This window comes from Protopterus annectens, chromosome 13.part0, assembly GCF_019279795.1.
Source record: "Protopterus annectens isolate FY-2018-M chromosome 13.part0, PAN1.0, whole genome shotgun sequence".
Taxonomy (NCBI): Eukaryota; Metazoa; Chordata; order Ceratodontiformes; family Protopteridae; genus Protopterus; species Protopterus annectens.
In genome coordinates, this window is record NC_056747.1 from 618,392,942 (window position 1) to 618,418,099 (window position 25,158).

The following is a 25,158-nucleotide window of genomic DNA, read 5'->3' on the forward strand; positions in this document are numbered from 1 at the left end:
AAGATTTTCTGTTTCACAGTTTATCTAGAATAACTGTCTTATCTATTCTGTTTCCCTGATCTATGACAAGACTGCAGTCTTTCTGTCCCTGACTTGTGCAATACAAATCTCCTGACAGATATTTTCAATCAAGTCCCTGATCTAAAACAGAAAAAAGGTAAATTTCACCTTACCTGAGCCTCCGTGATTGATCCTCTCTGGTTCTTATACCGACTCATCCTCCAGTCGCAGATCAGAAAAGTGGCTGGCCTCTTTTGAACGACAATTCAGTCGGTGGTCTTTCAAAGCAGAAGAACCGATGTGGTCTCTTCCCCGTACGGTTTCATGCCACCTGGCCCATCTGACCTGAGGCGAAGAGAGAGAGTTCCGGTCCGAAGGACCAATCTGTCAAAGGAAAAATAACTTCAAAATGATCAACACACGGCAGGTTCAGGTTAAGGCACTTTAATCTTGCAGCAAGGAGACAAAATGTGCTAATACAGAGTTTGTCTGACTAAAATCAGGAAGTGAGAGTATTTTTATACATTTCTTATAAGGTGTTGCCTACTAAGCTGACGTAACAAATCACAAGTTCTTTCAATATTGTTTCTCAGCAGCTGTTTGTCCATGATTTTCTGCTGGCATATCAAGTTTACAAAAAAAAACTTCCTAAGAAAAACAATGTGGCCTTGACGACCACAACTTTTCAGATACAACTTTTACTATGCAATGTTACCATTCAAGGTACTATGGCTAATTCGAGCACAAAGCAAGTACAGATTACAGTTCATTTCTTCAAGCAGTCTTTTGTCTGATGTATCTCTTCTTTTCCACAGCTGTGCATGTTCTCATAACACGAACAGGGCTGATTGTTCATATTCAATCACATTATAGAAAACAGTATTGTTCTATTCATTCACTATTCATTCATTTTCCTGACCTAGCAGATAATCACCTGCTTCCCAGTACATTTCCAAAAGGCATAAACATGAATTTTGCTGTGCTAGCAAATACTAGGTCAGAGAGCATCTTGCAATTTCAGAAAGCATACTGCAGTTTTTCTGAAAAGCATCTTATAATCTCATACAAAATTAAGCTGTGCATAAAATAGAATGAAATGTGTTAACCCTTTTAGCTTCTAATAAGCACTAAACATATACATTAATACATATTTTTCTAACAGTAAGAGAAAAGAACAACCAGCAATGCAGATTATTTCTAGGAGGTTGCCTCATGCTATTTCTTTTTGCTATTCTCACCATAACAAATCACTTCTGGGTAGGGTTAGGACGCATTCCACTAGGGCTTTGGCTTTCTGGAAAGGAATGGACTCTAGAAGTATTCTAGATACAGCAACTTGGTCCTCTTCACATAATTTTGCAAAGCGTTGCAAACTGGATTCCTCCTCCAAGTCCAGAACAGACTTTGCTAGGATCATTCTCAAGGGTTTCCTGGATTCTTAATTGCTTCCTTCTCCCCTTTTGGTTTCTAATCTCTTGTAATTTACATAAATATTATTTAAAAATGAAAGGAACTGCCGGCAAATAAACAAACAGAAACCGTTTATTGTAAGCGCTTTCGGTAAGGACGTTGCCTCACCTTCCTCAGACATAAAGTAATAAATCAATTAACATCTGTTTTATACACAAATTGAGCGTGTCAGTCAATTACCATAAAGTAAACTAATTGCTAAAACTGTTAGCTAAACAGTAAACACGCCTCTACCTTTTAAAAATTTATAAATTATACATACTTCTCTAGAAACATAACAAACCAATAAACATCTTGATTTAAAAATGTTGTTAAAAGTACACGTTAAAATTCCAAATACAAAAAACGACATCCAATGTGCATTCACCCCCCAAGAGAGTATGCACTGTCAAAGATGTCTCCCAATTACAATGAGCAGCAGTGTAATATACCTGAGTTTGCAAACTAGAAATTCTTTTATGTGTATGTTGATTTTTTATCCAAAATGTAAAGTAAATAAATAATAAATAAGTAGTACTGTTTGTCATGTACTGTAAAACCACTTAGTTAAAAAAGATTGTATTAAATTAAAAGCTAAAGCCCAAAACCTATATTAATTCTTAATAACCACCTAAATCCAATGGCTAAAAACTTAAATTAAATAAATCCTTGTTCATACTAAAGAATTATTATAAATTATTATAAATATAAATTGAAATGTATGTGTACATGTGTTCAAATCATCTTTTCAAAGCTAGCAGCTTCAAAATACACTTAATAGATATGTTTTCATTCAAGCCTGGAAAAATGTATGCCCTTGTCCTGATTTGCCACATCAATTCATCTATCTCTGAAAGAATTTGCCAATGTCCCCCTCTTATTTCATTGGGCCTATGTTGTAAAATGGCAAATTTAAAACTATGGCCGGGATGTTCTAGACAGTGCTTAGCCAAAGCATTGTTGATGTCTTTTTTGCCAATAGCATAATAATGTTCGTATATTCGCTGTTTTATTTTCCTTTCAGTTTTGCTAATGTAATAACCATTGCATTGGCCACATAAAGCTACATAAGTGACACTTTTAGTGTCACAGTTGTATCTAAAATTTATTTTATATATTCTGTCGTTAATACAAAGTTGGTTACTGGCCATAATATGTTTACATTGGGAGCAAGCCCCGCATTTAAACATTCCATTGGGCCTATTGGACTGTGGCTTTTTCCTCTTCTCTAAAAGGGCCTTTAAATTCCGGCCTCTCCTATAGGTTATCTTGGGCCTCGCTCCTAAACACTTAAACAACATTTCATCTCCATTGATAATGTTCAAATTTTATTAAGAATGTCCCTAATGAGGTAATAGTCTAGAGAAAATGTGCATAGGAAACTAGTCTGATAAGCTCTAGAGTTAAGACTGTTAGGAAGCACTTCTTGGTCAAGTGGGTTCTCTTGATCAAGTAAGTTTTCCACCTGAGTTACTCTTTGTCCTGTTAATAAAGGTTTAAAGTGTCCTACACTTCTTTTAAGCACCACTTCCTTTTTAATATTGATAACCAAAGTGCCAGGATATCCTCTATTCGTAAACATGTTAAGTTGTTCACATTCGGACTCAAAGTCTAAATCGTCCGAAATCATTCTAGCAGCCCTTACCATTTGGCCTTTGACAACTGCCCTTTTCTGCTGGTAAGGGTGATTGCTAGTAAAGTGTAAAAATGCATTAGAATAGGTCGGTTTTCTGTATATTACACTTTTATATCTACAATTAACTCTATCATTGATTAACAAAATATCAAGATAGTCAATCGAAGTCTCCCCTATTTCATAGGTGAACTCTAAAAAGTTAGTGGTTTGTGTAATGTTATTAATAAAAGTTGGTATTAAGGATTTGTCCCCCTTCCAAATGCAAAACATATCATCCTGGTACCTTGTGTACCAGGATACGTCTTGGAACAAAATGTTAGTAAATAATGACTTGTTTTCCCAGTGGGTCATGATAGCATTAGCGAAACTGCCACCACAGGGAGACCCCATGGCGACACCAGATTTCTGCAAGTAAAGTTGCCCCTCAAAGGTCATGAAGTTGTTGATCAAAACTATCTCGAGTAACGTTTCAATCAAGTAAATAGTGTTTTCTCCTATATTCTTAGTAGATAAAAAATCCCTAATCCACTCTAGACCAATCCTTTGAGGGATGACAGTATAGGGATCTTTGATGTCAATTGTCAGAAAACACACATTTTGCTGGTATTTCAAGCCATTGATGTTTTTCAGAAATCCCCACGAGTCTTTGCAAATTTGGGGCTCACTTTCAACTAATGGTTTTAACACACTATCTACATACTTGGCACAACCGTATGTGATTGACCCCGACCGTCAACAATGGGTCTAAAAGGGGGGTCATTTATAGCTTTATGAATTTTGGGAGTGCCAAAAAGGGCTGGTGTTTTGGGTGCTAACATGGATAAATACTGATGCAAGTCCATGTCCGTATACCCTTCTAAAAATAAATCTTCTAACATGGACCTGATCTTTTTATATGCTGAATTAACTTCGTTCAAAGTGACCTGTGTATAAGCAACAGTATTAAGGTGTTTAACCATGCTTTCCACGTATATACAATGATCCATAAACACCAAGGCCCCACCCTTATCAGGCTTCATGACCCTTATGTTACAATCATTTAATACATTTAAAAAGTCGTATTTTAATGGACTAATGTTGTTGTTAATGTTTTTCTGATAATTATTCTTATCATTAATAGCCCTAAGGGCCATTTCGCACATTTTCTCAAAGATGCTCAAACTTGGGTTTAAAGGTGGATTGAATAAATTTGAGACTCTAATAGAATTAACCATACTAGACCTGTCACCCAAAAGCAAGTTAAGATTTAGCTTACGAACATAAAGTTTCAAGTCATTAACAGTTTTAGCTATATCCATGTTCTTCCCGGGGACAAAAGTTAATCCTTTGGATAGAAAGTCAACCATCTCTTGATGGACATCTAAGATGGTATAATTGTAGATCTTGAAATCACCCTCAGAACGTGTGTGTATACGGGGTTTAGAGCCAAAGGCCCCACTAGGGACTATCTCCTCCTCTGTCTCCTTCTGTTCCTTGTTTGGGTTTGGTTCCGATTGAGTTGCCGATTGTTTTGTTGAACGTTGGAGTTTGGCCAAAAACCCTGCTGGTTAGATACATCATTCCTATTGGTGTTATTGTTAAAACGCCTATTTTGGTTATTGTTACCAATGGCGTTGTTTTCTCTACTGTTGTTATTATTGTTGTTAAGCCTCTCACTTCGTCTTAAAGGCTGCACATCCCTATTTTCATTGGAAGGGGTACTAAACAGAGGATCTTGGGTTTCTCCTACCCCATTGTTATTATTATGAATTCCTAAATTTCCAATAGGAACATTAGGTACATTGAACGGAGGCTTAGGATAAGCTCTATTGTTACAATAGTCATTCATATCCCTAGCTATTTTTCTCTTTTTGGTAATAAGCAATTTGTCCATTGATGCCTCTATACTTGAGAAAATTCTACAATATTCATATTTATTTCTAGGAAAGTCACTGTGGGTTTTGATGGCATGTTCCAAAATCTCTAATTCAGCTTTTAAAATATTAATGTCTGTGTTGTAAAAACTGATAAGGGACTGTAAAAATTCCAGTCCTTGCCAGTCAAACAGTTCAATTAATTCACGGTGAAACACAGAATTTTCCATCAAACCCACTGGATAGCGCCACTGGCGCAGTCCTTTCGGTATAATTTTTTTCTCAGTACACTCCTGCAAGTACGAGACCTCCAGTTGCAACTTTCTACATTTATATAACTTAATATCAAAGTCATTGATGCTGTTAGACAATACGTTTTCTAGTTGCCCGTTTGTACCTTCAGTTTGACCATTATTCCCATTAGGTGTGCCAAAAAAATTACTGTTATTAAGAAAAATGGCCATGGAAGGTATTAAACCTTCCTGGTTAGATGAACTATTATCAGAATGCGAAGTTGTTAAGTCAGCGTTCACTTCTGGATTATTGTCAACTGACAAATTAGAATTGTTTGCTAAAGTATTACCAGTTCTCACGGTATTCATAGCATTTGTAGCACTGCTGCTCGTTTCCCCAGGTCTAGCATTGTTCGAATGACTACTGCTCGCCTCCCCAGGTCTTCTTTGTGAAGCATTATCCTCATTTGTTTTGTTTAAACAGGATGCTTCAACTTTTTGCGTTAAACAGTCCACCCGCCCTAGAAGAACCTGCACTAGAGCGGTAAGATTGCCAACAGCTTTGAGAGAAAAATCGCTAATGACACAAAAGACAATCATAAAGCCTTCTTTAGCTATGTTAGAAACCTAGGTGGAAACTCCCAGATATGCTCAGAATTAGTCCAAAATGATAAAAAAATCACTGAACCCACAGACATTGCCAACATACTGGCAGACAGTTTCAGTGCAAATTTCTCCCCTCCCTCCCCCCCAAAAGGAGAAATATCTATCCCACCAGAGTCTAGCCTCCCAAACATCTCAGATGCCCAGGTGAGAGCTGCTCTCTCTAAAGCAAAAAACACAGCATCAATGGGACCGGAAGGTGTCCCCGGCTGTGTGCTACACGAACTCAATGAGGAACTAAACCCACACATAAGGCTGCTGTTTAATCTTAGCCTTACTACGGGATACGCACTCCAAAGAATGGCGTGACGGCAACTGTGGTCCCACTCCACAAAGGCGGTGCTTCTACGGACCCTGGAATTACCGCCCCATAAGCTTGACGAGCCTTGTCTGCAAAGCTATGGAGAGGATCATAATGGAACTCATAAATAAAGACATTGGGGACCTACAGACACTGGATCCTACCCAATTTGGCTTTGTCAAGGGCAGATCCTGCCTCTTGAACTTGGTCGACTTTTTCAAACAGTCACTAAGGCCATTGATGAGGGTAAGGCAGTTCACACAGCCTACCTTGACCTAGCAAAAGCATTCGACACAATACCCCACTCGGGCATCATAGAAAAGCTCACCAGCTTAGATGTAAACCCATATGTCACAAGATGGGTTGCAAACTGGCTCAAGGACAGAACACACAGGGTTAGAGTTGCTGGTGCCATGTCAGACTCTAAGCCGGTCACGAGCGGTGTCCCACAGGGCTCAGTCCTGGGCCCCTCTTGTTCGGCATTTATTTTTCTGAAGTGCAGGCAAACATAGGGGGATTGTGGCTGACAAAATTTGCAGATGACTGCAAACTGGGCACCATAATTGACACTCCATCAGACACAGACATCCTCCAGAAAGGTCTCATAGAAATGGATAACTGGTGCCAGAGCCATGGCCTTAAGCTAAATGCCAAAAAATGTATAGTCATACCCTTTGGGAAAAACAAGGTAACCCCTGATTACCACATAGGTGATAATCCATTAAACACGGAAGAAGTTATCAGGGACCTGGGGACCCAAGTTGACAGTAACCTCTCTTTGACACTCACATTGCCAAAGTGGTTAGGAAGACCTTCTACATTGCCCACCTGATCATGAAGGGATTCACATCCAGATCAGGAGAGGTCATTGTACCCCTGTACTCTTCACTTATCAGACCAATGATTGAGTACAACGCCCCATTCGGAATGTACCTTACCCGACACCTGCAGCAGTTGGAAAGACCCCAAAAGTTCCTCACCAAAAGGATAAAGGGGCTCAAACATATGTCATACGATGCCCGACTGAAGAAACTCCAGCTCTATTCAGTCGCATACCGTCTGCTCAGAGGTGATCTGTGCCTGACATACAAGGCCATGTCCAACCCGGAATTAATGGACATGCTCCACCTCAAAAATTCCAAATCCACCAGAGCCACGAGAGCAAGAGACTTAAACCTCAACACGGATATAAATAGGACGTGCTGGAGGGACAGATTCATCACCCAGAGACTCCCTACACTATGGAACAGAATCCCAGTCCATGTGAGGCAGAGCCCCTCACTGACTCTGTTCAAGAGAAATCTTGACGAGTGGATGGGAGATCGTAGGTTTACCCCGGGAATCATCTCTGTATCACTGCTGGACAGAGGCACAGCAAACTAATGGGTATAGTATTCTCATCCTAAGGGGTGGTGAAAGCCACACACACTCTGGCTAGGCTTATAAATGCCCTAGGGCAGATAGCCTAGTATGAACCTATGAACCTAATAGCATTGTCTTGACTCTCATTGATGTTTTCCTCCTGCGAAAACAGGTTTTGTGATGCCGCTCCGGTTCCGTTCGTCATCCTAAAACAACTCCAACACACTTGAAAACGAAAACCAAACTATTTAAAAATGAAAGGAACACTATAAGAGCCGGCAAATAATCAAACAGAAACCGTTTATTGTAAGCACTTTCGGTAAGGACGTTGCCTCACCTTCCTCAGACAAAAAGTAAATAAATCAATTAACATCTCTTTTATACACAAATTGAGCGTGTCAGTCAATTACCATAAAGGAAACTAATTGCTAAAACTGTTAGCTAAACAGTAAACACGCCTCTACCTTTTAAAAATGTATAAATTATACATATTTCTCTAGAAACATAACAAACCAATAAACATCCTGATTTAAAAATGTTGTTAAAAGTACACGTTAAAATTCCAAATACAAAAAACAAAAAACTACATCCAATGTGCATTCACCCCCCAAGAGAGCATGCACTGTCAAAGATGTCTCCCAATTACGATGAGCAGCAGTCTAATATACCTGAGTTTGCAAACTAGAAATACTTTTATGTGTATGTTGATTTTTTATCCAAAATGTAAAGTAAATAAATAATAAATAAATAGTACTGTTTGTCATGTACTGTAAAACCACTTAGTTAAAAAAGATTGTATTAAATTAAAAGCTAAAGCCCAAAACCTATATTAAATTTTGCAAACTCAGGTATATTAGACTGCTGCTCATCCTAATTAGGAGACATCTTTAACAGTGCATGCTCTCTTTGGGGGGGGGGGGGGTGAATGCACATTGGATGTCAATTTTTGTTTTTTGTATTTGGAATTTTAACGTGTACTTTTAACAACATTTTTAAATCAGGATGTTTATTGGTTTGTTATGTTTCTAGAGAAGTATGTATAATTTATAAATTTTTAAAAGGTAGAGGCGTGTTTACTGTTTAGCTAACAGTTTTAGCAATTAGTTTACTTTATGGTAATTGACTGACATGCTCAATTTGTGTATAAAAGAGATGTTAATTGATTTATTTACTTTTTGTCTGAGGAAGGTGAGGCAACGTCCTTACTGAAAGCGCTTACAGTAAATGGTTTCTGTTTGTTTATTTGCCGGCTCTTATAGTGTTCCTTTCGTTTTTAAATAGTTTGGTTTTTGTTTTCAGGTGTGTTGGAATTTACATAAATAGCTTGGGCTTTTGCAACAGTGATCTAATGCTGAACATAGTATGGTTGTGTAAGTAAACTTACCGTAGCAGTTTATGTTCTGTCAGATCACTGTTACAGCGCAGACCCTCTCTCCACCCCCCCCCCCTTTTATGTTGTTTTTGCTTGTATTACTAGGATATGTCTGTATATATTCTTGTGTATATATAGGTACTTTTGTGCATATAGTTGTTTCCTGACATAACATCCTCAAGTTTTGAAAAGCTGTCTCATTGGCAGGGATGGAGTCTCAAATAGCATAGACTACTGCAAAAGTGATCTGTTAGGGCATGTACTGTTATAGTTAGTTTACATAGCACATTTGCACTTTTTTTTTTTGTTTTCTCGAATGCTGTAGTACCGTGGATGTAGACTTTATAATGCATAAGTAAGGAGGTGGTGGGTGGCAAAGCACCCCAGTGGAACACTACAGCATGGCTTGCCTCCCCCCCAAAGAATATTTTGACTTGTTGCCCACAGTTTTGGCAAGTATGTGTTTCAAAGAGTTTGACTTATGTAGTTTACTGTCTGGGAGTTTTACTTTAGTGTATCATAGTATGTTCTGTATATCCTGCTTGATGCTGGTAAAGGCTTATATTTTTGCCTGGTGACTAACATAACCACCTATATCCTGTTAAATGAGTCTGTGCATTGTTTATACTGTGTGAAACAATCTACTCATGGGAAGCAAGAAACAGACCTTTCCATGAGAGTCTATTACTCCTCAAAATTAATTTTTACACCATGGCCTTCATGGTGAAATTTTTGTCTCTTTCTGACTTCCTCTTGCCATGTTTGTTGAACTCAAATGCATATCAACATTCAGCACTTACTAGGCTAAATTCATAAAACATTCCACGAAGAGTACACTTCGTGGCATTGTCATGTGAAATCAAAACCAGTGTCCTCTTTTTTTTTTTTTTTTTTTTGTTTTGTTTTTTTTTTTTTGTTTGTTTTTTTTTGTTTGTTTTGCTAATCTTTTTATTTTTCTTTTAGAGTCATACAATTCCAGTTATTTTTGTCTTTTTTTCCCCTCACTTTTTTCTTAAAGGGGGATAAGCTGGGCCTATTTTTGGTGGGAATAAACTTAAAAAGGAGCAGTGTTGTGTTACTTGTAACTGTATGGTATGTGGAAAGTAAAACTTCTGAATGGACATTCCCTAGATGAATAACATTGGGTCATAAATATAATTTCATAGTTGTTACATAGAAAAAAATATATTTCCTGATTTACTGTTATGTTTTGCTCTGATGTGGTTGTATTTTTGTTTCTTGGCACATGTTCAAAAATGAACTGTTGGACTTTCCGAGTAACCACTTACAAAAAAATGATCAGGGATGTGTATTTGTAATGGTGGAATTAAATTACAATTTAAACATACTAATGAAATTATATTAATGAATTAAGAAAGCCTTTGGTCTTTTGCCAGTAAAAATGCTTGCAGTTTTTGTGCACTGTATTTTACTGCTTGTTCACTCTGGTAAACTTAGATCCTGGACAGACAAACAATGACATGGGAAAGCAGCAGCAGACAGACAATGCAGTGAACAGCAGTCTGCATTACAGTGGTATCTACAGTCAGTTTGATGAAACAGAAAGGTAAGCATTTGGGCCACAAGCAGGTTAAAAGTAAATTTTTTTGTTTCTGCTGTGTACTACAATACTATACTTTTTTTTTCTGAAACAGTAGATTATTGTTGTCATATGAATTACACATTTTAAAACTGAATTTGAAGTTAGACAGTATTGTAAATACTGTATGTAGTGCAAAACGGGCAAGTTTCCCTTGTTTGTCTTTCCAGTCTTCTCATGTTCATTAGTAATTATTACAGAACACAATTGCCTATTGTATGACTGAATGTGAATTTGAAGCTAATCTGCTCTGTTGAGCCTCCCTCTTCTGGTATCACAGCCCTGATACTTTGTGTAAATCTCTCCATCTCCCAGACACAGAGGTGCATATGGTTCTGGTCAGCAAGCACCACAATATTATGTGCTGAAAGTAGAAAGATGTATTCATGCTATGCACCCTTCAGTTCTTTTATGACACTTGCACATTCTAGATCTTGCTTTTGACATATGTTATAGGAAAGCCTCAGTGTACAGAACCTAAAATTTGTAAACTTTCAGAGTTTTACTTAAGATGGAAGGTCAGTAGCCAGTACCCACTAATGCACACACACACAACAGTGAGGTGCTTACTACCAGACAAAGGACCACAATGTGAAGCATTTCCACAAATGTGAGTACTTTAGTCTGGCTTACCCACCAGAGACAGAGAGAGAGAAGCACATTTCCTAATAATGATGGTGAATCTGTACTTTTGCACAGCAGTGCAGAGTTTACTTCCAGGAGAGAGGAGCATGATACGAGGTATTTCCACAGATGGCAGTACTTCGACCATCTACAGGGGACAGAGAGAGAGAGAGAAGCTAGTCATTCTGGTGAAGATTGCAATTGCACAGTGTTTTAAATGCAAGGACCATTAAAGGGCTGGAGAGAAGAGATCAACAAAGTTGCTATATGCAGATGATGTGGCATTACAGGCAGACTCTGAGCAATAACTTCAAAGGATAGGGGATATAATGCAAAACTGAAAGCACATGGGATGAAACTGAGTACAGATAAGACAGTGGCAAAGGCAGCAAACTGGGGAAATCAGAAGAAGCTGAGAACTGAGATAGAAGGGAAAACAGTGGAAACAGGTTAACAGCTTCAGGTATCTGGGAGGGGTGGTTGAGGAGAAGGGAAGTCTGAATGAGGAGGTCAAAGCTAGAATCAGAGGGCTGCAGCCAACTGGCATAGAGTGTCAGGTGTAGTGTATGACAGAAGAATGCCAAAGAAGCTGAAAAGTAAGGTGTATGCGTCCCTCACCAGTGGTGCGACCAGTACTACTGTATGGTATAGAGACCTGGGCAGTAATGGCAGAGCAGATGAGGAGGGTAGAGGTGATGGAAATGAAGTTCCCGAGACAGGTGGTAGGATGCACACTGTGGGACGGATTAAGAAATTAGGACATAAGAGTAGAAGCCAAAGTAGCTCCAATTGCAGAAAAGATCAAAGAGAACAGATTATGGTGGTTCAACACATGTGCAGAAAAGCAGAAAACAATCCAGTGAAGAAGATTTAGGACAAACAGGAAGTGGGTAAGAGGAAATGAGGGAGTCCAGCAAAGAGGTGGATTGATTGTGTGACAGAAGATCTGCAACAGTCAGGCATGAGTGTAGCATTGGATTGAGAGAGATATTGACAGTTAACACGACACCCCAACTCAATGTAGAAAATGGAAAGGGGGGGTTGATGATGATGATGATTAAAGGGGTCCACCTTATGATCCTGACTTAGTGCCAGACAATAAGGAATCTGGGGATCAGACTTCTTGTCAAAACTTCCTCCTTCAAAATTGATTCTCATGGTGGCATATATGTCAGCTTTTCTTTCCTTGCAAGGTATGAGCTTGCCCCTTGACTAGCAAGGGAATAGTCTCACACATCTTTTCAACTGATAATGACAGGATGGGTATTGCATTTCAGAAACCACCCCCACACACACACATACACACATCTGTGCTCCTGCAGCATGAGTACTGTTGGCCAGTTATCTTTTAGCTACCCTTCAAGTTTACCTGCAAAGACTGAGTTATAGAAGTTGATATTTGGATGTCTGCCTAACCACCCTACCTGTGAGCCAAATAAAGCTCACAGTCTGGAAATAAGGAGGTGGAACTTGTCCTCGGGGTGCATCCGTTAACTCTTAGGGAACACAGTTTGACACCATTCCCAGGCCTCTCCACAGTGAAGCATTGTGTCTGGTGTGTACTTCCCTGGGTACTGGGGCTCAAACACCTGACATCCTGTGCTCGTCTCTCATTTGTGCAGTGTCTTGTATATGATTTAAACTAAGATCCGTCCCACTCATACACACAGACACACACACACTAGAGTAGAGGTAGGAGATAGTCTTTCTCTTTGTTCCTTGTTGACAAAAGCTGCCATAGCCTACAAGGCTTTGAAAGATACCATTAAGATGTCCTTTATACAGCTTATTATAATTTTGACTATGTTGTTTTTGTGGATTGAGCAGTAGGCTTCGATGAGTGCCATTGCTGGATAGGGTGACTCAGGGTTTCCTACTACATGGTTGAGTTTAGGAATGTTATTCTTGATACAGCCTTCTAGGATGGCATCTTTATCAGACACACCTTCCATAGATCACAGGATCCGAGAAGTGATAAGATGTGTGACATTCCTGCTCTAGGCCAGTAATGAAGGAGTCTGAATCCTCAACACTGAAACTGGTGAGGGATGCTTACTTGGAGCAAAAATAGGTTCACACAGTATTTCCACATGCTGCTCTCTCCATCAAGCACAATTTCCCTTAAGAGCACACAGAGAACACATTCAGTCCGGGATCTCAGTATCCCTTTCTCTCTCTCTCTCTCTCTCTCTCTCTCTCTCTGTCTCTCTCTGTCTTCAGGTCCCTAATAAGACTCTGCACTGGCACAGCTATAGAGTTGAGTTCTCAGCAGAATGTCCCAGGCCAAGTCTTCCATCACCCTCTCTGTGAAACCAGTGCTCTGTGTCCCTGCTCCAAGTAGCTGACACACACACTGTTTGAGATTTGATTTTCACACAGACACACACACACACACACACACACACACACACACACACACACACACACACACACACACACACACACACACAGCTACTCTAAGCCTCTTACAAGGTTACCCATTTATACTGAGTAAAATTAATATTAATACAAATGGTAATGTTGACCAAACAGCAAGGCCATCAGGAGCACCCAAAGTGTCACCAAATAAATGTAAGTACCCTTAAGGTTAAAATATTCTCTAAAGGCCCAGCCACAATGAGAAATTTAAATATATTTAATAATAAATAATAAATGAACATGAAAATACTGATTATATATTTAAAATTAACACCAGAGTTTCAGTCACATGAAATATTAAAACAACCTAGATGAATAGATTCACACGTATACAGAAAAACAGTACTTAACTAATCTCACTATATTTTCCTGACCGATCTAAAGAATTACTTATTTTCTGGTTACTTACTAAAACAAGGCAAGATGAAGTAGGTGAGTAATCTTTATATGTCAGGTTTCAAAAACAGACTGTTCTGGGCCTTCTATCTCATCTAGTATTAAAACATCATTTCAGTGCTGGATTACAGAATGATATCACTTACATCTGGTCATCTGACTTCTGGTTCCTGTACTACCCCCCTTTACTAGCAACTGAACCAGAATCTCTTGTGTATGTGTTACCATACACACAGATAGAGCTTTGCTAAGATGTGTTATATCATCTGAAAGCCATAAAACCATTTCAGCACTTCCACCCTTCCAGGGTAGCAGTTAGTTCACTGATAAGGACAATACAGCAGGATTCCTAGTCTTAGATTTCACAGACATTTTGTCTCTGGTTGCGGTCAGAATTGTAAAATGCAATCTTTATGGGCTAAATTAAGTAATTTAGTTTCAGGATATTTTTCTAAAAGTTAGCTGGGGCTGTTAGCTCTGTGTACCTGTCTTTGCTCTGTTACAATACGTATATTTATCAGTTACAGTAGTACAGTCTGACATACATGTATATTTCTTTTCTGTCCAGCAGGATACACTGTTGGTACATTTTTAACACAAGCAGCTTTACAGATACATTTTTCAACACAATCATCTGTACAAATCAGTCTGATATACAAATGACATATAATTCTTTACAAAACTCCAGCTTGCTACGCTGGCATATATTACACATTGTCACAAGAGAAAGCTGAGAAAGGTGATGAATTGTCAGATAAATGAAGTGAAGATAAAACAAAAAGGGGTTAAAAAAGAAGAAGAAAAAACTCACAGGATGAATAAAGTCTCAAATCAAAGATGAGGATAGCTGTTTGGAGCATTGGAGTAAGTTATACTTCCTTGGAAAGGAGTGGGACATAGTGCTTCTTTTAGTGGGAGTCGGGGAGCAGTCAGAGTTTTGACGTCCTGTTCACTCCTGGCAAGCATGTAGTTAACCTTATTCCCAGACAAGATGGACTCATCAAAAGGAGTTTTCAAAAAGATTTTATAAAGTTCTCTGAAAAATTACAAAGATTTATTTCAACATTTCAGAATATGGCAATATCAGTACCTGATGCTCTAGATGTGCCAACTGCAGCACTGGACAACAGGAGCAAATACACATTTGAAATGGACTGCATGGTGTTAAACTGTGAATCTGACATTTTGCTGGATTATGCTGTCATGGTGTCTGAACGAGATTAGGGGAGCTCTTTGGTCTATTCCGTCTGAAGTCTAATCAGATGGTCAAGATATTTCGGTGTATGTAGGGCAGACATTGCTGAGGGGAGGACTTGTTTTCCATATCTGTCCAGGACCCAAGACTCCTTGTGTAGGGGAATGAACAGAAGAACTCTCCTTGGAAAATTCTTTCTTAGTGGACGCCACTACAATGATATCTACCACAGGCCTCTTGCTCCCGTGTGATGTATCTCTGGGTGAGACCAAAATCTTATCAGACTTGCAGGGAATGGGCTCCACCATGTCTGATTTCTTCCACTGTTGCTGGACCATTGAGTCTGTCCACCTGGGAAGGAGCATCAGTGGACCAGCACCCATCTCTTGACTAAGTGATTCAAGGAAGTCCTCAAGGAGATGTTTTCTAATGGAGGACCTTTTGAGACCCTTCACCCTCATCGACGTTGGTGTCTTTTGTGAGACACTCCTGCAGGGAGTCAAAGTTCCTTCTTTTGCATAAATGCTTTCTGGTGTTCTTTCACAGGGGAAGATCTGGGGAAGGGTCAGAAGCTGGGGGCGGTGCAAAATATGAGCTCACTCAAGTCTAGTTGGAGCTGGTTGCCCTGAGGGAGTAGGAGGATGATGAATAGAATCTCCGGAAATGAGTAGGGATCTGGGTGGATCCCAACGAGGATGGGTCTCGTCTTCTCTTTAAAGGGAGAGAGCCTTCTGAAATGCTTCAAAGACCAAAGCCAGTCCCAAAGAAGTTCTTTTTGGGTCCAAGAAATCAGAAAGGAGACCTTCATAATATGTGGTCCAGGTCAGATCTGAAACAGAGATAGGAGTTGAGTTATCAAGGGCTGAGATGCTGAAATTTCACCCCTGAGCCCCAGCTGAGTTCTTGCCCCCAAATCCCACACCCCCTGACATCTGACACTGTCACGAGTCAAAAATGTCCAGACTGCTCAAGCAAAGGTACCTTATGGTAAATGTTTGGACCTGAGATCACTGGATCTGAAGGTCAGACCTGGGAAGGACTGGCAAGAAAAGGAGTCAAGGAGCTTGGTGTCATAACCCCCTGGAGCTTGGAGGAGCAGGAAGCACCCCCATCTGTGTCTGAGTCTTTAAAAATTTTCCCATCTTCCTGTACACGTTACCTTCAGAGAGGCTTCTCTAAGACTGCATGGACCTCAAAGAAGAAGCAGCTGATAGTGGCCTAGAAGACATATAAAATGTTGTCTCCAAGGGTAACATGGGGGATTGGAGGCAAGAAGAAGATGGCTTCAGAGAAAATATAAGATCCAGAAGCTTGGATAGCATTAGGGAAAAATCCAAGTTGTGTTGGACCCCGACGGCAAGGTGTATAGGATCTGAAGCCTTTGAAACTTTAAAAGCCGTCTGGAAGAATCCTTTGGATCCAGGGATCTCTTTCTAGAATCTTTGGTAAGGTCTTCTTCCTTTGACTTGTCTTTGTTTTTCTCTTTTTCCCCTCAGTCTATTTGTTTTTTCCCCTTCTCTCTCTCTCTCTCTCTGTCCTTGTTCCTGTACTTTACTCTCTTAGAAGCCTTCTTCAGGACTGGAGAATGTGACTGAGAAATTGCCGATTCTCCAGCAGTGGCAGGGAGGAGGCCCTTAAGAATCAACTTGGAACAGTGGTCTAAAAGGTTCTGCAGCCAAATGAAGGGCAAATATCACACTTCTTCTCCAAGTGCATCAACCCACACAATGCACACATTTAGAGTGAGGGTTGTGGGAAGTTATTTTGTGTCCAATGTCTGATCATTTCTTAAATCACAAGGCTTGTTGGGCATGACTAAAGGAAAAGAAGACACAGCAAATGACCAACAAATAAAATAACAAAAAACAATTCAGCCTTTAAACCTGACACTGACTAGCAAAGATATGCACACAAGCAGAACCTAACAAATAGAAAAAAAGCTTATCTATCTGTCTTTTTTCTTTTTTATATCAGAAGAAGTGAGGAAGAAAGGATGGAAAATATCTGGCATGCAAGAGACTGAGAAATGTGTAACTATAGCTATAACACTAAACACTTTACTATTGTAAGGGATATACTTTATAAGTAATACATAGACTTATCTAAAAAAAAATCCATAGAATGCAATCAAAAAGCACTGAGCCCTCACGACCACATCTGTTCAAGTGGCAAACGGAATCTGAGGAGCTGTTAGGGCAGAGAGGCATTACGGGAAGGTGGAGAATCCTAAGCCTTGGGTCCAAAGTCTGAAGTTGCCAGCATTGGATTCAGATGGATCAGACATGCTCACAAATTTATTTATTTATTTTATTTATTTGAAATTTGTTTAACAGGAAAGTCCATCTGGACAAGTAGTCCATTTTCAGCAGAGGCCCGCAAAGAAAATCTCCACATGACAGTAATTACATACAGCTTTATACAGAGTAATAAAAACAAAGTATTGTAGTTTTACCAAAAAAATTACAAGTACATTGGATACTTGTTGTATTCAACTGGACGTATAAGAGAATTTAAGTACCTTTATCTGCACCTTTTTTTTTTAAAAAAAATACAGTATTTAAATTGATTTTAACTGTGTGGAAGGAATATTAACTGAACTGGAAGTTTTGACTCTGCTCTTCAGTTAGTGCTGCTTGAGTTTTATTATTTGTTAGTAATTGCAGGTGTGGGGTAGCCACATTCTTTGATTTCCTGTCCTTGCCTATTTAAGTGGTACAGTGTGAAATATTTTCTGCTTAAAAACCTCAGCTTTGGCCGGCTAAGAACTTGTTGTATTCAACTGGACGTATAAGAGAATTTAAGTACCTTTATCTGCACTTTTTTTTTTCAAAAAATACAGTATTTAAATTGATTTTAACTGTGTGGAAGGAATATTAACTGAACTGGAAGTTTTGACTCTGCTCTTCAGTTAGTGCTGCTTGAATTTTATTATTTGTTAGTAATTGCAGGTGTGGGGTAGCCACATTCTTTGATTTCCTGTCCTTGCCTATTTAAGTGGTACAGTGTGAAATATTTTCTGCTTAAAAGCCTCAGCTTTGGCCGGCTAAGAACTTGTTGTATTCAACTGGACGTATAAGAGAATTTAAGTATCTTTATCTGCACTTTTTTTTTTCAAAAAAATACAGTATTTAAATTGATTTTAACTGTGTGGAAGGAATATTAACTGAACTGGAAGTTTTGACTCTGCTCTTCAGTTAGTGCTGCTTGAATTTTATTATTTGTTAGTAATTGCAGGTGTAGGGGTAGCCACATTCTTTGATTTCCTGTCCTTGCCTATTTAAGTGGTACAGTGTGAAATATTTTCTGCTTAAAAACCTCAGCTTTGGCCGGCTAAGAACTTGTTGTATTCCACTGGACGTATAAGAGAATTTAAGTACCTTTATCTGCACTATTTTTTTAAAAAAATACAGTATTTAAATTGATTTTAACTGTGTGGAAGGAATATTAACTGAACTGGAAGTTTTGACTCTGCTCTTCAGTTAGTGCTGCTTGAATTTTATTATTTGTTAGTAATTGCAGGTGTGGGGGTAGCCACATTCTTTGATTTCCTGTCCTTGCCTATTTAAGTGGTACAGTGTGAAACATTTCCTGCTTAAAAACCTCAGCTTTGGCCGGCTAAGAACTTGTTGTATTCAACTGGACGTATAAGAGAATTTAAGTACCTTTATCTGCACTTTTTTCAAAAAAATACAGTATTTAAATTGATTTTAACTGTGTGGAAGGAATATTAACTGAACTGGAAGTTTTGACTCTGCTCTTCAGTTAGTGCTGCTTGAATTTTATTATTTGTTAGTAATTGCAGGTGTGGGGGTAGCCACATTCTTTGATTTCCTGTCCTTGCCTATTTAAGTGGTACAGTGTGAAATATTTTCTGCTTAAAAACCTCAGCTTTGGCCAGCTAAGAACTTGTTGTATTCCACTGGACGTATAAGAGAATTTAAGTACCTTTATCTGCACTATTTTTTCAAAAAATACAGTATTTAAATTGATTTTAACTGTGTGGAAGGAATATTAACTGAACTGGAAGTTTTGACTCTGCTCTTCAGTTAGTGCTGCTTGAATTTTATTATTTGTTAGTAATTGCAGGTGTGGGGGTAGCCACATTCTTTGATTTCCTGTCCTTGCCTATTTAAGTGGTACAGTGTGAAACATTTCCTGCTTAAAAACCTCAGCTTTGGCCGGCTAAGAACTTGTTGTATTCAACTGGACGTATAAGAGAATTTAAGTACCTTTATCTGCACTTTTTTTTTTCAAAAAATACAGTATTTAAATTGATTTTAACTGTGTGGAAGGAATATTAACTGAACTGGAAGTTTTGACTCTGCTCTTCAGTTAGTGTTGCTTGAATTTTATTATTTGTTAGTAATTGCAGGTGTGGGGGTAGCCACATTCTTTGATTTCCTGTCCTTGCCTATTTAAGTGGTACAGTGTGAAATATTTTCTGCTTAAAAACCTCAGCTTTGGCCGGCTAAGAACTTGTTGTATTCAACTGGACGTATAAGAGAATTTAAGTACCTTTATCTGCACTTTTTTTTTTCAAAAATATGCAGTATTTAAATTGATTTTAACTGTATGGAAGGAATATTAACTGAACTGGAAGTTTTGACTCTGCTCTTCAGTTAGTCCCACCCACCCTCCCTGTTTTTGTTTTGGTGTTAATCTTAGTGGCCTTGCAACTGCCCGCCCCTCTTGTAAATTTGTGTTTGGATACTCCTTCTGGGCCTATCTCATTTGCTCACTCAACTGAGTGCAGTGAGATCATATTCTGATTTCAGGCACTACTACTGTGTACAAAGAGAGCATCTGGGAAACAAAAAAAAATGTAAGCTTGTTTCCTGCCTTTCCTGTTAAGTGGTATAGACTATTTGTAGGCTTCTGAGCCCCCAAGCCCTTCTGTGTTGGAGGGAAGCCTTCTAGCTTAGTTTTTTTTCTTATAACTAGCCAGTTTCCTAGTTTCAGCACTCAAATCTGTTTCTTTGATCTCAGCACTTAAGGAAAAAAAAATGTCATCTGCTTTTACTGTACTTGTGTTTCTACCTACTTTTTTTTTACTTTTGCATCATCTTAAAAGTACTCAATTGTATTTATTACTGCTTGGTGTAACTCATTCTAAGCCTTTTGGTTTAAACACTTGGGCTTCGGACCAGTTGTTTTGCACTGAGAGGGTTTGTGGTCTGCACTGTAGTGGCAGAACAGGTAGCTTACATCCTTCTAGGTTGGGAACTGCTGATTGAGGGCTCAGTGTCTGTTATTCTAAAAGTGTATTAATTCTGGTTTAAGCACTTGGGCTTTCAGGCCAGTTATTTTACATTAAGAGGGTTCGTGGTCTGTACTCTTGTGGGAGGAGAGGCTGGACTCTGCCCTTCTGAGCTGGGAATTTCTGGTTAAAGGCTTATAGTGCATGCATATCTGAACTGCTTCTTACTGAAGTTGGTGCCTTGTTTGCTGTGGCATAGACTGGATTCAGGCCTGCTGGATCTAGCTTTGTTTGTGTAACTTGAGCACTAATCCAGGCATTCTCTAAAGTATTCAATTGTATTTATTACTGCTTGGTAGTAACTTGATTAAAGTGTAGCTATCATTCTAAGTCTTTTGGATTAAGCACTTGGGCTTCAGACCAGTTGTTTTACATTAGGAAGGTTTGTGGCATGCACTGTGGTGGCAGGACAGGTAGCTTTCATCCTTCTAAGTTGGGAACTGCTGATTGAGAGCCCAGTGTCTGTTATTCTTAAAGTGTATTAGTTCTGGTTTAAGCACTTGGGCTTCAGGCCAGTTATTTTACATTAAGAAGGTTCGTGGTCTGCACTCTTGTGGGAGAAGAGGCTAGACTCTGCCCTTCTGAGCTGGGAATTTCTGGTTAAAGGTTTATAGTGCCTGAATATTTGAACTGTATCTTACTGAAATTGGTACACCTTGTTTGCTGTAGCATAGACTAGATCCAGGCCTGCTGAATCTAGCTTTGTTTATATGCTTGTTGTTTGTTTGCTTGTTATTTCCCTGGAACGCTAATTCCACCTAATACGCGGCTTCTCAGCACTTCTGTGGATCACTAGTGATATCTGCATTGCTTACTGTACTTATTTCCTTATTTCACTTGAAAGAAAGTTACTGTTTGTCATTTTTGCATTTAAGTTACCTGTAACACATTGCACTTAAGTTACCTGGCACTTGCTCACTAAAGCAATTATATGTCAGCACTAAAAATGAAAAGCACTACACCCTCACTCCCCACTGGCCCTTGTTTTCAATTATTAAGGAATTCCCAATATTATTCTAGCATGTCCAAAGGTCAGTTGTCAATCTCCTCTCCGGTCCAGCTGGTGAATCTGGGAATCTTGAGGCAATGTTACAACTGCCTCATGTACACAGATAACCCTCTCCTCCTCCCAACAAATTCCAACCCATGTGAGAGATGCAACCATATAGCCAAACTGGAGGCTAAGCTCTCTCAACTCAGTACTGGCATAACCAGTCAGGAGGAGAAGGAAACCACACTCACTACAATTCCAGTCTCACATAGACCTACCACGACAGCAAACCAAACACATAATCACACAAAAACATAATCGGAAGCTCTAAATAAAGATCTGCCTAAGCAGCAGAGACCCCCAAAGCAGACACCCAAGCAACCGCTACCCCAAAACAAAACACGTGCAACACATATCTCACAAAGCCAGTGTGCCGAACAGTCACAGCCCTTAAGACTAAACAACACACCTGATACACTTGTAATAGGTGACTCTATCGTCAGGCACACTGACGTCCCGCTCACCAGGCTGAACAAGGAGAGGGTCACGGTGAGCAGCCTGTCGGGCGCTAGGATCCGCCACATAACACAAGCACTCAGGTCACTCCAAGGCAAGTACAAATATGACTCAGTCATTGTCCATGCTGGTGTGAATGACCTGAGACGTACCTCCTGGACTACATGAAAAGAGACATAAAGGAGCTCTATGAGCATGTAGCCCAGGCCGGTATGACCCTGACCTTGAGTAGCATCTTACCCTCACCAAGAATGATGCCACAATATGAAGACAAGATGATCAATTTCAACAATTGGCTTAAGTATTGGTGTCATTCAAAGGGGATCCAATGCCTGTCAGCCTGGGATGACATGCTCGACAAGCCACGATGCTTCGCTAAGGACAGCTTGCACCTGTCACCCCTGGGCTTTCGGATATTGGCAAAGGCTCTTGCTACCCCCATAGTGCCTTTTTTTAGGCAAGGCTCAAAAGACAAACCCACCTCCACAGGTATCACAAGGGATAAGAAACTAAGAGTAATGCTACTCAACGCCAGAAGTCTAAACCTCAAGATGCACGCACTCTAAACTCTCCTTAGCATGGAGAACATCGATATCTGTGCAGTAACAGAAACCTGGTTCAGGGCTCCCGAGAGCACCCCAGCACTACCAGGTTATACCTCATACCATGCTTTTCGGCCCCAAAACTTGGATCGAACCACAAAAGGAGGGGGAGTATCGATATTCATCAAAGATACCCACACCTCCAGGTTGGTGGCAAAGCACGAAGCATCAGAGACTATCCATGTGCAACTAACAGTGGGTAAAACTGCCTTCCAGTTAATAGCCTGCTACAGACCACCCTCCCAAACCCAGGAACCCCACTCGGCCTTCCTGAGAACACTGGAAAATATGAAGGTCTCTCCAAACACCATTATATTGGGCGACTTCAACTACCCAAACATAGACTGGGAGCATTACTCTAGCTCCAACACCCTAGCCCAAAGATTCCTAGAATTTATAAACTCAAATGCTATGGAACAACTTGTTACCACTCCCACAAGAGGGGAAAACATACTGGACCTGATCATCACCAACATGGGGACTCTATGCTCCAGACCAGAAGTGTATCCCTCACTGGTAAGATCAGACCATAAACTAATCTCACTGGATATTCACATCCCGACCCCACCCCCTGCCCAGAAAACCACAGTGAAAAACCTCTCTAAAGCAAATTTCACACTCCTCAAAACCGAGGTGGAATCCTTCAAAGCCCCCGGTCCTGTGGAAAATACGGCCCAGACCACAGAATGCTTTATAAACGCATTCTATGAACACCTTCAGGAATGCATGGATCATGCGATCCCATATAAAACCAAGACCCAATCCTCCAAAGGCAGACGTCCTGTCTGGTGGACCCCAGCCATAAACAAACTATACAATATAAGGAGGAAGCTACTAAATGATAGAGCAAAATCCCAAAAAGGGAAGGCATCACTGATCAGTATTAGCAAAAAACTACAGGCACTCATAAAATTGTCTAAGGCCAGCTTCGAGAGAAAAATTGCACAGGACACTAAGGATAATCACAAGGCTTTCTTTAGTTATGTTAGGAACCTGGGTGGTAATTCCCAGATATGCTCAGAATTAGTCCAAAATGACAAAAAATACACTGAACCCACAGACATTGCCAACATCCTAGCTGACAGGTTCAGTGCAAACTTCTCCCCCCCTCCCCACCAAAAGGGCAAATATCTATCCCAGCAGAGTGCTGCCCCCTGACATCTCAGATGCTCAGGTAAGAGCCGCCCTCTCCAAAGCAAAAAACACAGCATCAATGGGACCAGACGGTGTCCCGGGCTGCGTCCTACATGAACTCCAAGAAGAGCTAAACCCAAACATAAAACTACTGTTCAATCTCAGCCTTACTACAGGATATGTGCCCAAAGAGTGGCGTACAGCAACAGTGGTCCCTCTCCATAAAGGTGGTGCCTCAACGGATCCTGGAAACTATCGCCCCATAAGCCTGACTAGCTTGGTCTGCAAAGCTATGGAAAGGATCATCATGGACCTCATAAATAAAGATATTGGGGACCTACAGACACTGGATCCTACCCAGTTCGGCTTTGTTAAGGGCAGATCCTGCCTCTTAAACCTGGTTGATTTCTTTGAAACAGTCACCAAGGCCATTGATGAGGGGAAGGTGGTCCATACAGCCTACCTGGACCTCGCAAAAGCCTTCGATACAATACCCCACTCGGGCATTATAGATAAGCTCACCAGCTTAAATATAAACCCCTATGTCACTAGATGGATTGCAAACTGGCTCAAGGACAGAACCCACATGGTTAGAATTGCTGGAGCCATGTCAGACTCCAAACCAGTTACAAGTGGTGTCCCACAAGGCTCAGTCCTGGGACCTCTCTTGTTCGGTATATATTTCTCGGAGGTACAGGCCAACACGGAAGGACTGTGGCTGACCAAGTTCGCAGATGACTGCAAACTGGGCACCATAATCGACTCTCCAGCCGACACAAGCATCCTCCAAAAGGGCCTCATAGAAACAGACAACTGGTGCCAGAGCCATGGCCTCAAGCTAAATGCCAAAAAGTGTATAGTCATCCCCTTTGGCAAAAACAAAGTGCTCACAAATTATCACATAGGTGGTAATCCATTAAGTACAGAAGAAGTAATTAGGGACCTGGGGACCCAAGTTGATAGCAATCTCTAATTTGACATCCACGTGGCCAAAGTGGTTAGAAAAACATTTTATATAGCCCACCTAATCATGAAGGGATTCACATCTAGATCAGTGGAGGTCATCGTGCCTCTTTACTCATCCGTCATCAGGCCCATAATTGAGTACAATGACCCTTTTGGGATGTACCTTACCAGACACCTGCAGCAACTGGAAAGACCCCAAAAGTACCTCACCAAGAGGATCAAAGGGCTCAAACAGATGCCATATGCTGCCCGGTTAAAGAAACTCCAGCTCTACTCAGTGGCATACCGCCTGTTCAGAGGCGATCTGTGCCTGACGTATAAAGCCATGTCCAACCCGGAATTAATGGACATGCTGCACCTCAGAAAATCCAAATCCCATTGAGCTACGCTCGAGACTTGAACCTCAGCACTGAAATAAATAGGACATGCTGGAGGGACAGATTCATAACCCAGAGGCTCCCTTCACTCTGGAATAAAATCCCAGTCCAGGTTAGGCAGAGTCCCTCATTGACTCTATTCAAGAGGAATCTTGATGAGTGGATGGGAGATCGTAGGTTTACCCCGGGTATCACTTCTGTGTCACTGTTAGA

At 40.2% G+C, this 25,158-nt stretch overlaps 1 protein-coding gene across 3 annotated transcripts in view; it reads left to right on the forward strand.

Annotated features, from left to right (window-relative positions):
* Positions 1-25,158, forward strand: part of TEX14 (testis expressed 14, intercellular bridge forming factor) — a 3,435,352-nt gene that overhangs the window by 3,046,098 nt on the left and 364,096 nt on the right. For all 3 annotated transcript variants that reach the window (XM_044054283.1, XM_044054282.1, XM_044054281.1), the window contains one exon: positions 10,328-10,436. In XM_044054283.1, the coding sequence (XP_043910218.1) occupies positions 10,328-10,436 (109 nt within the window). The remainder of the gene's footprint in view (positions 1-10,327; positions 10,437-25,158) is intronic.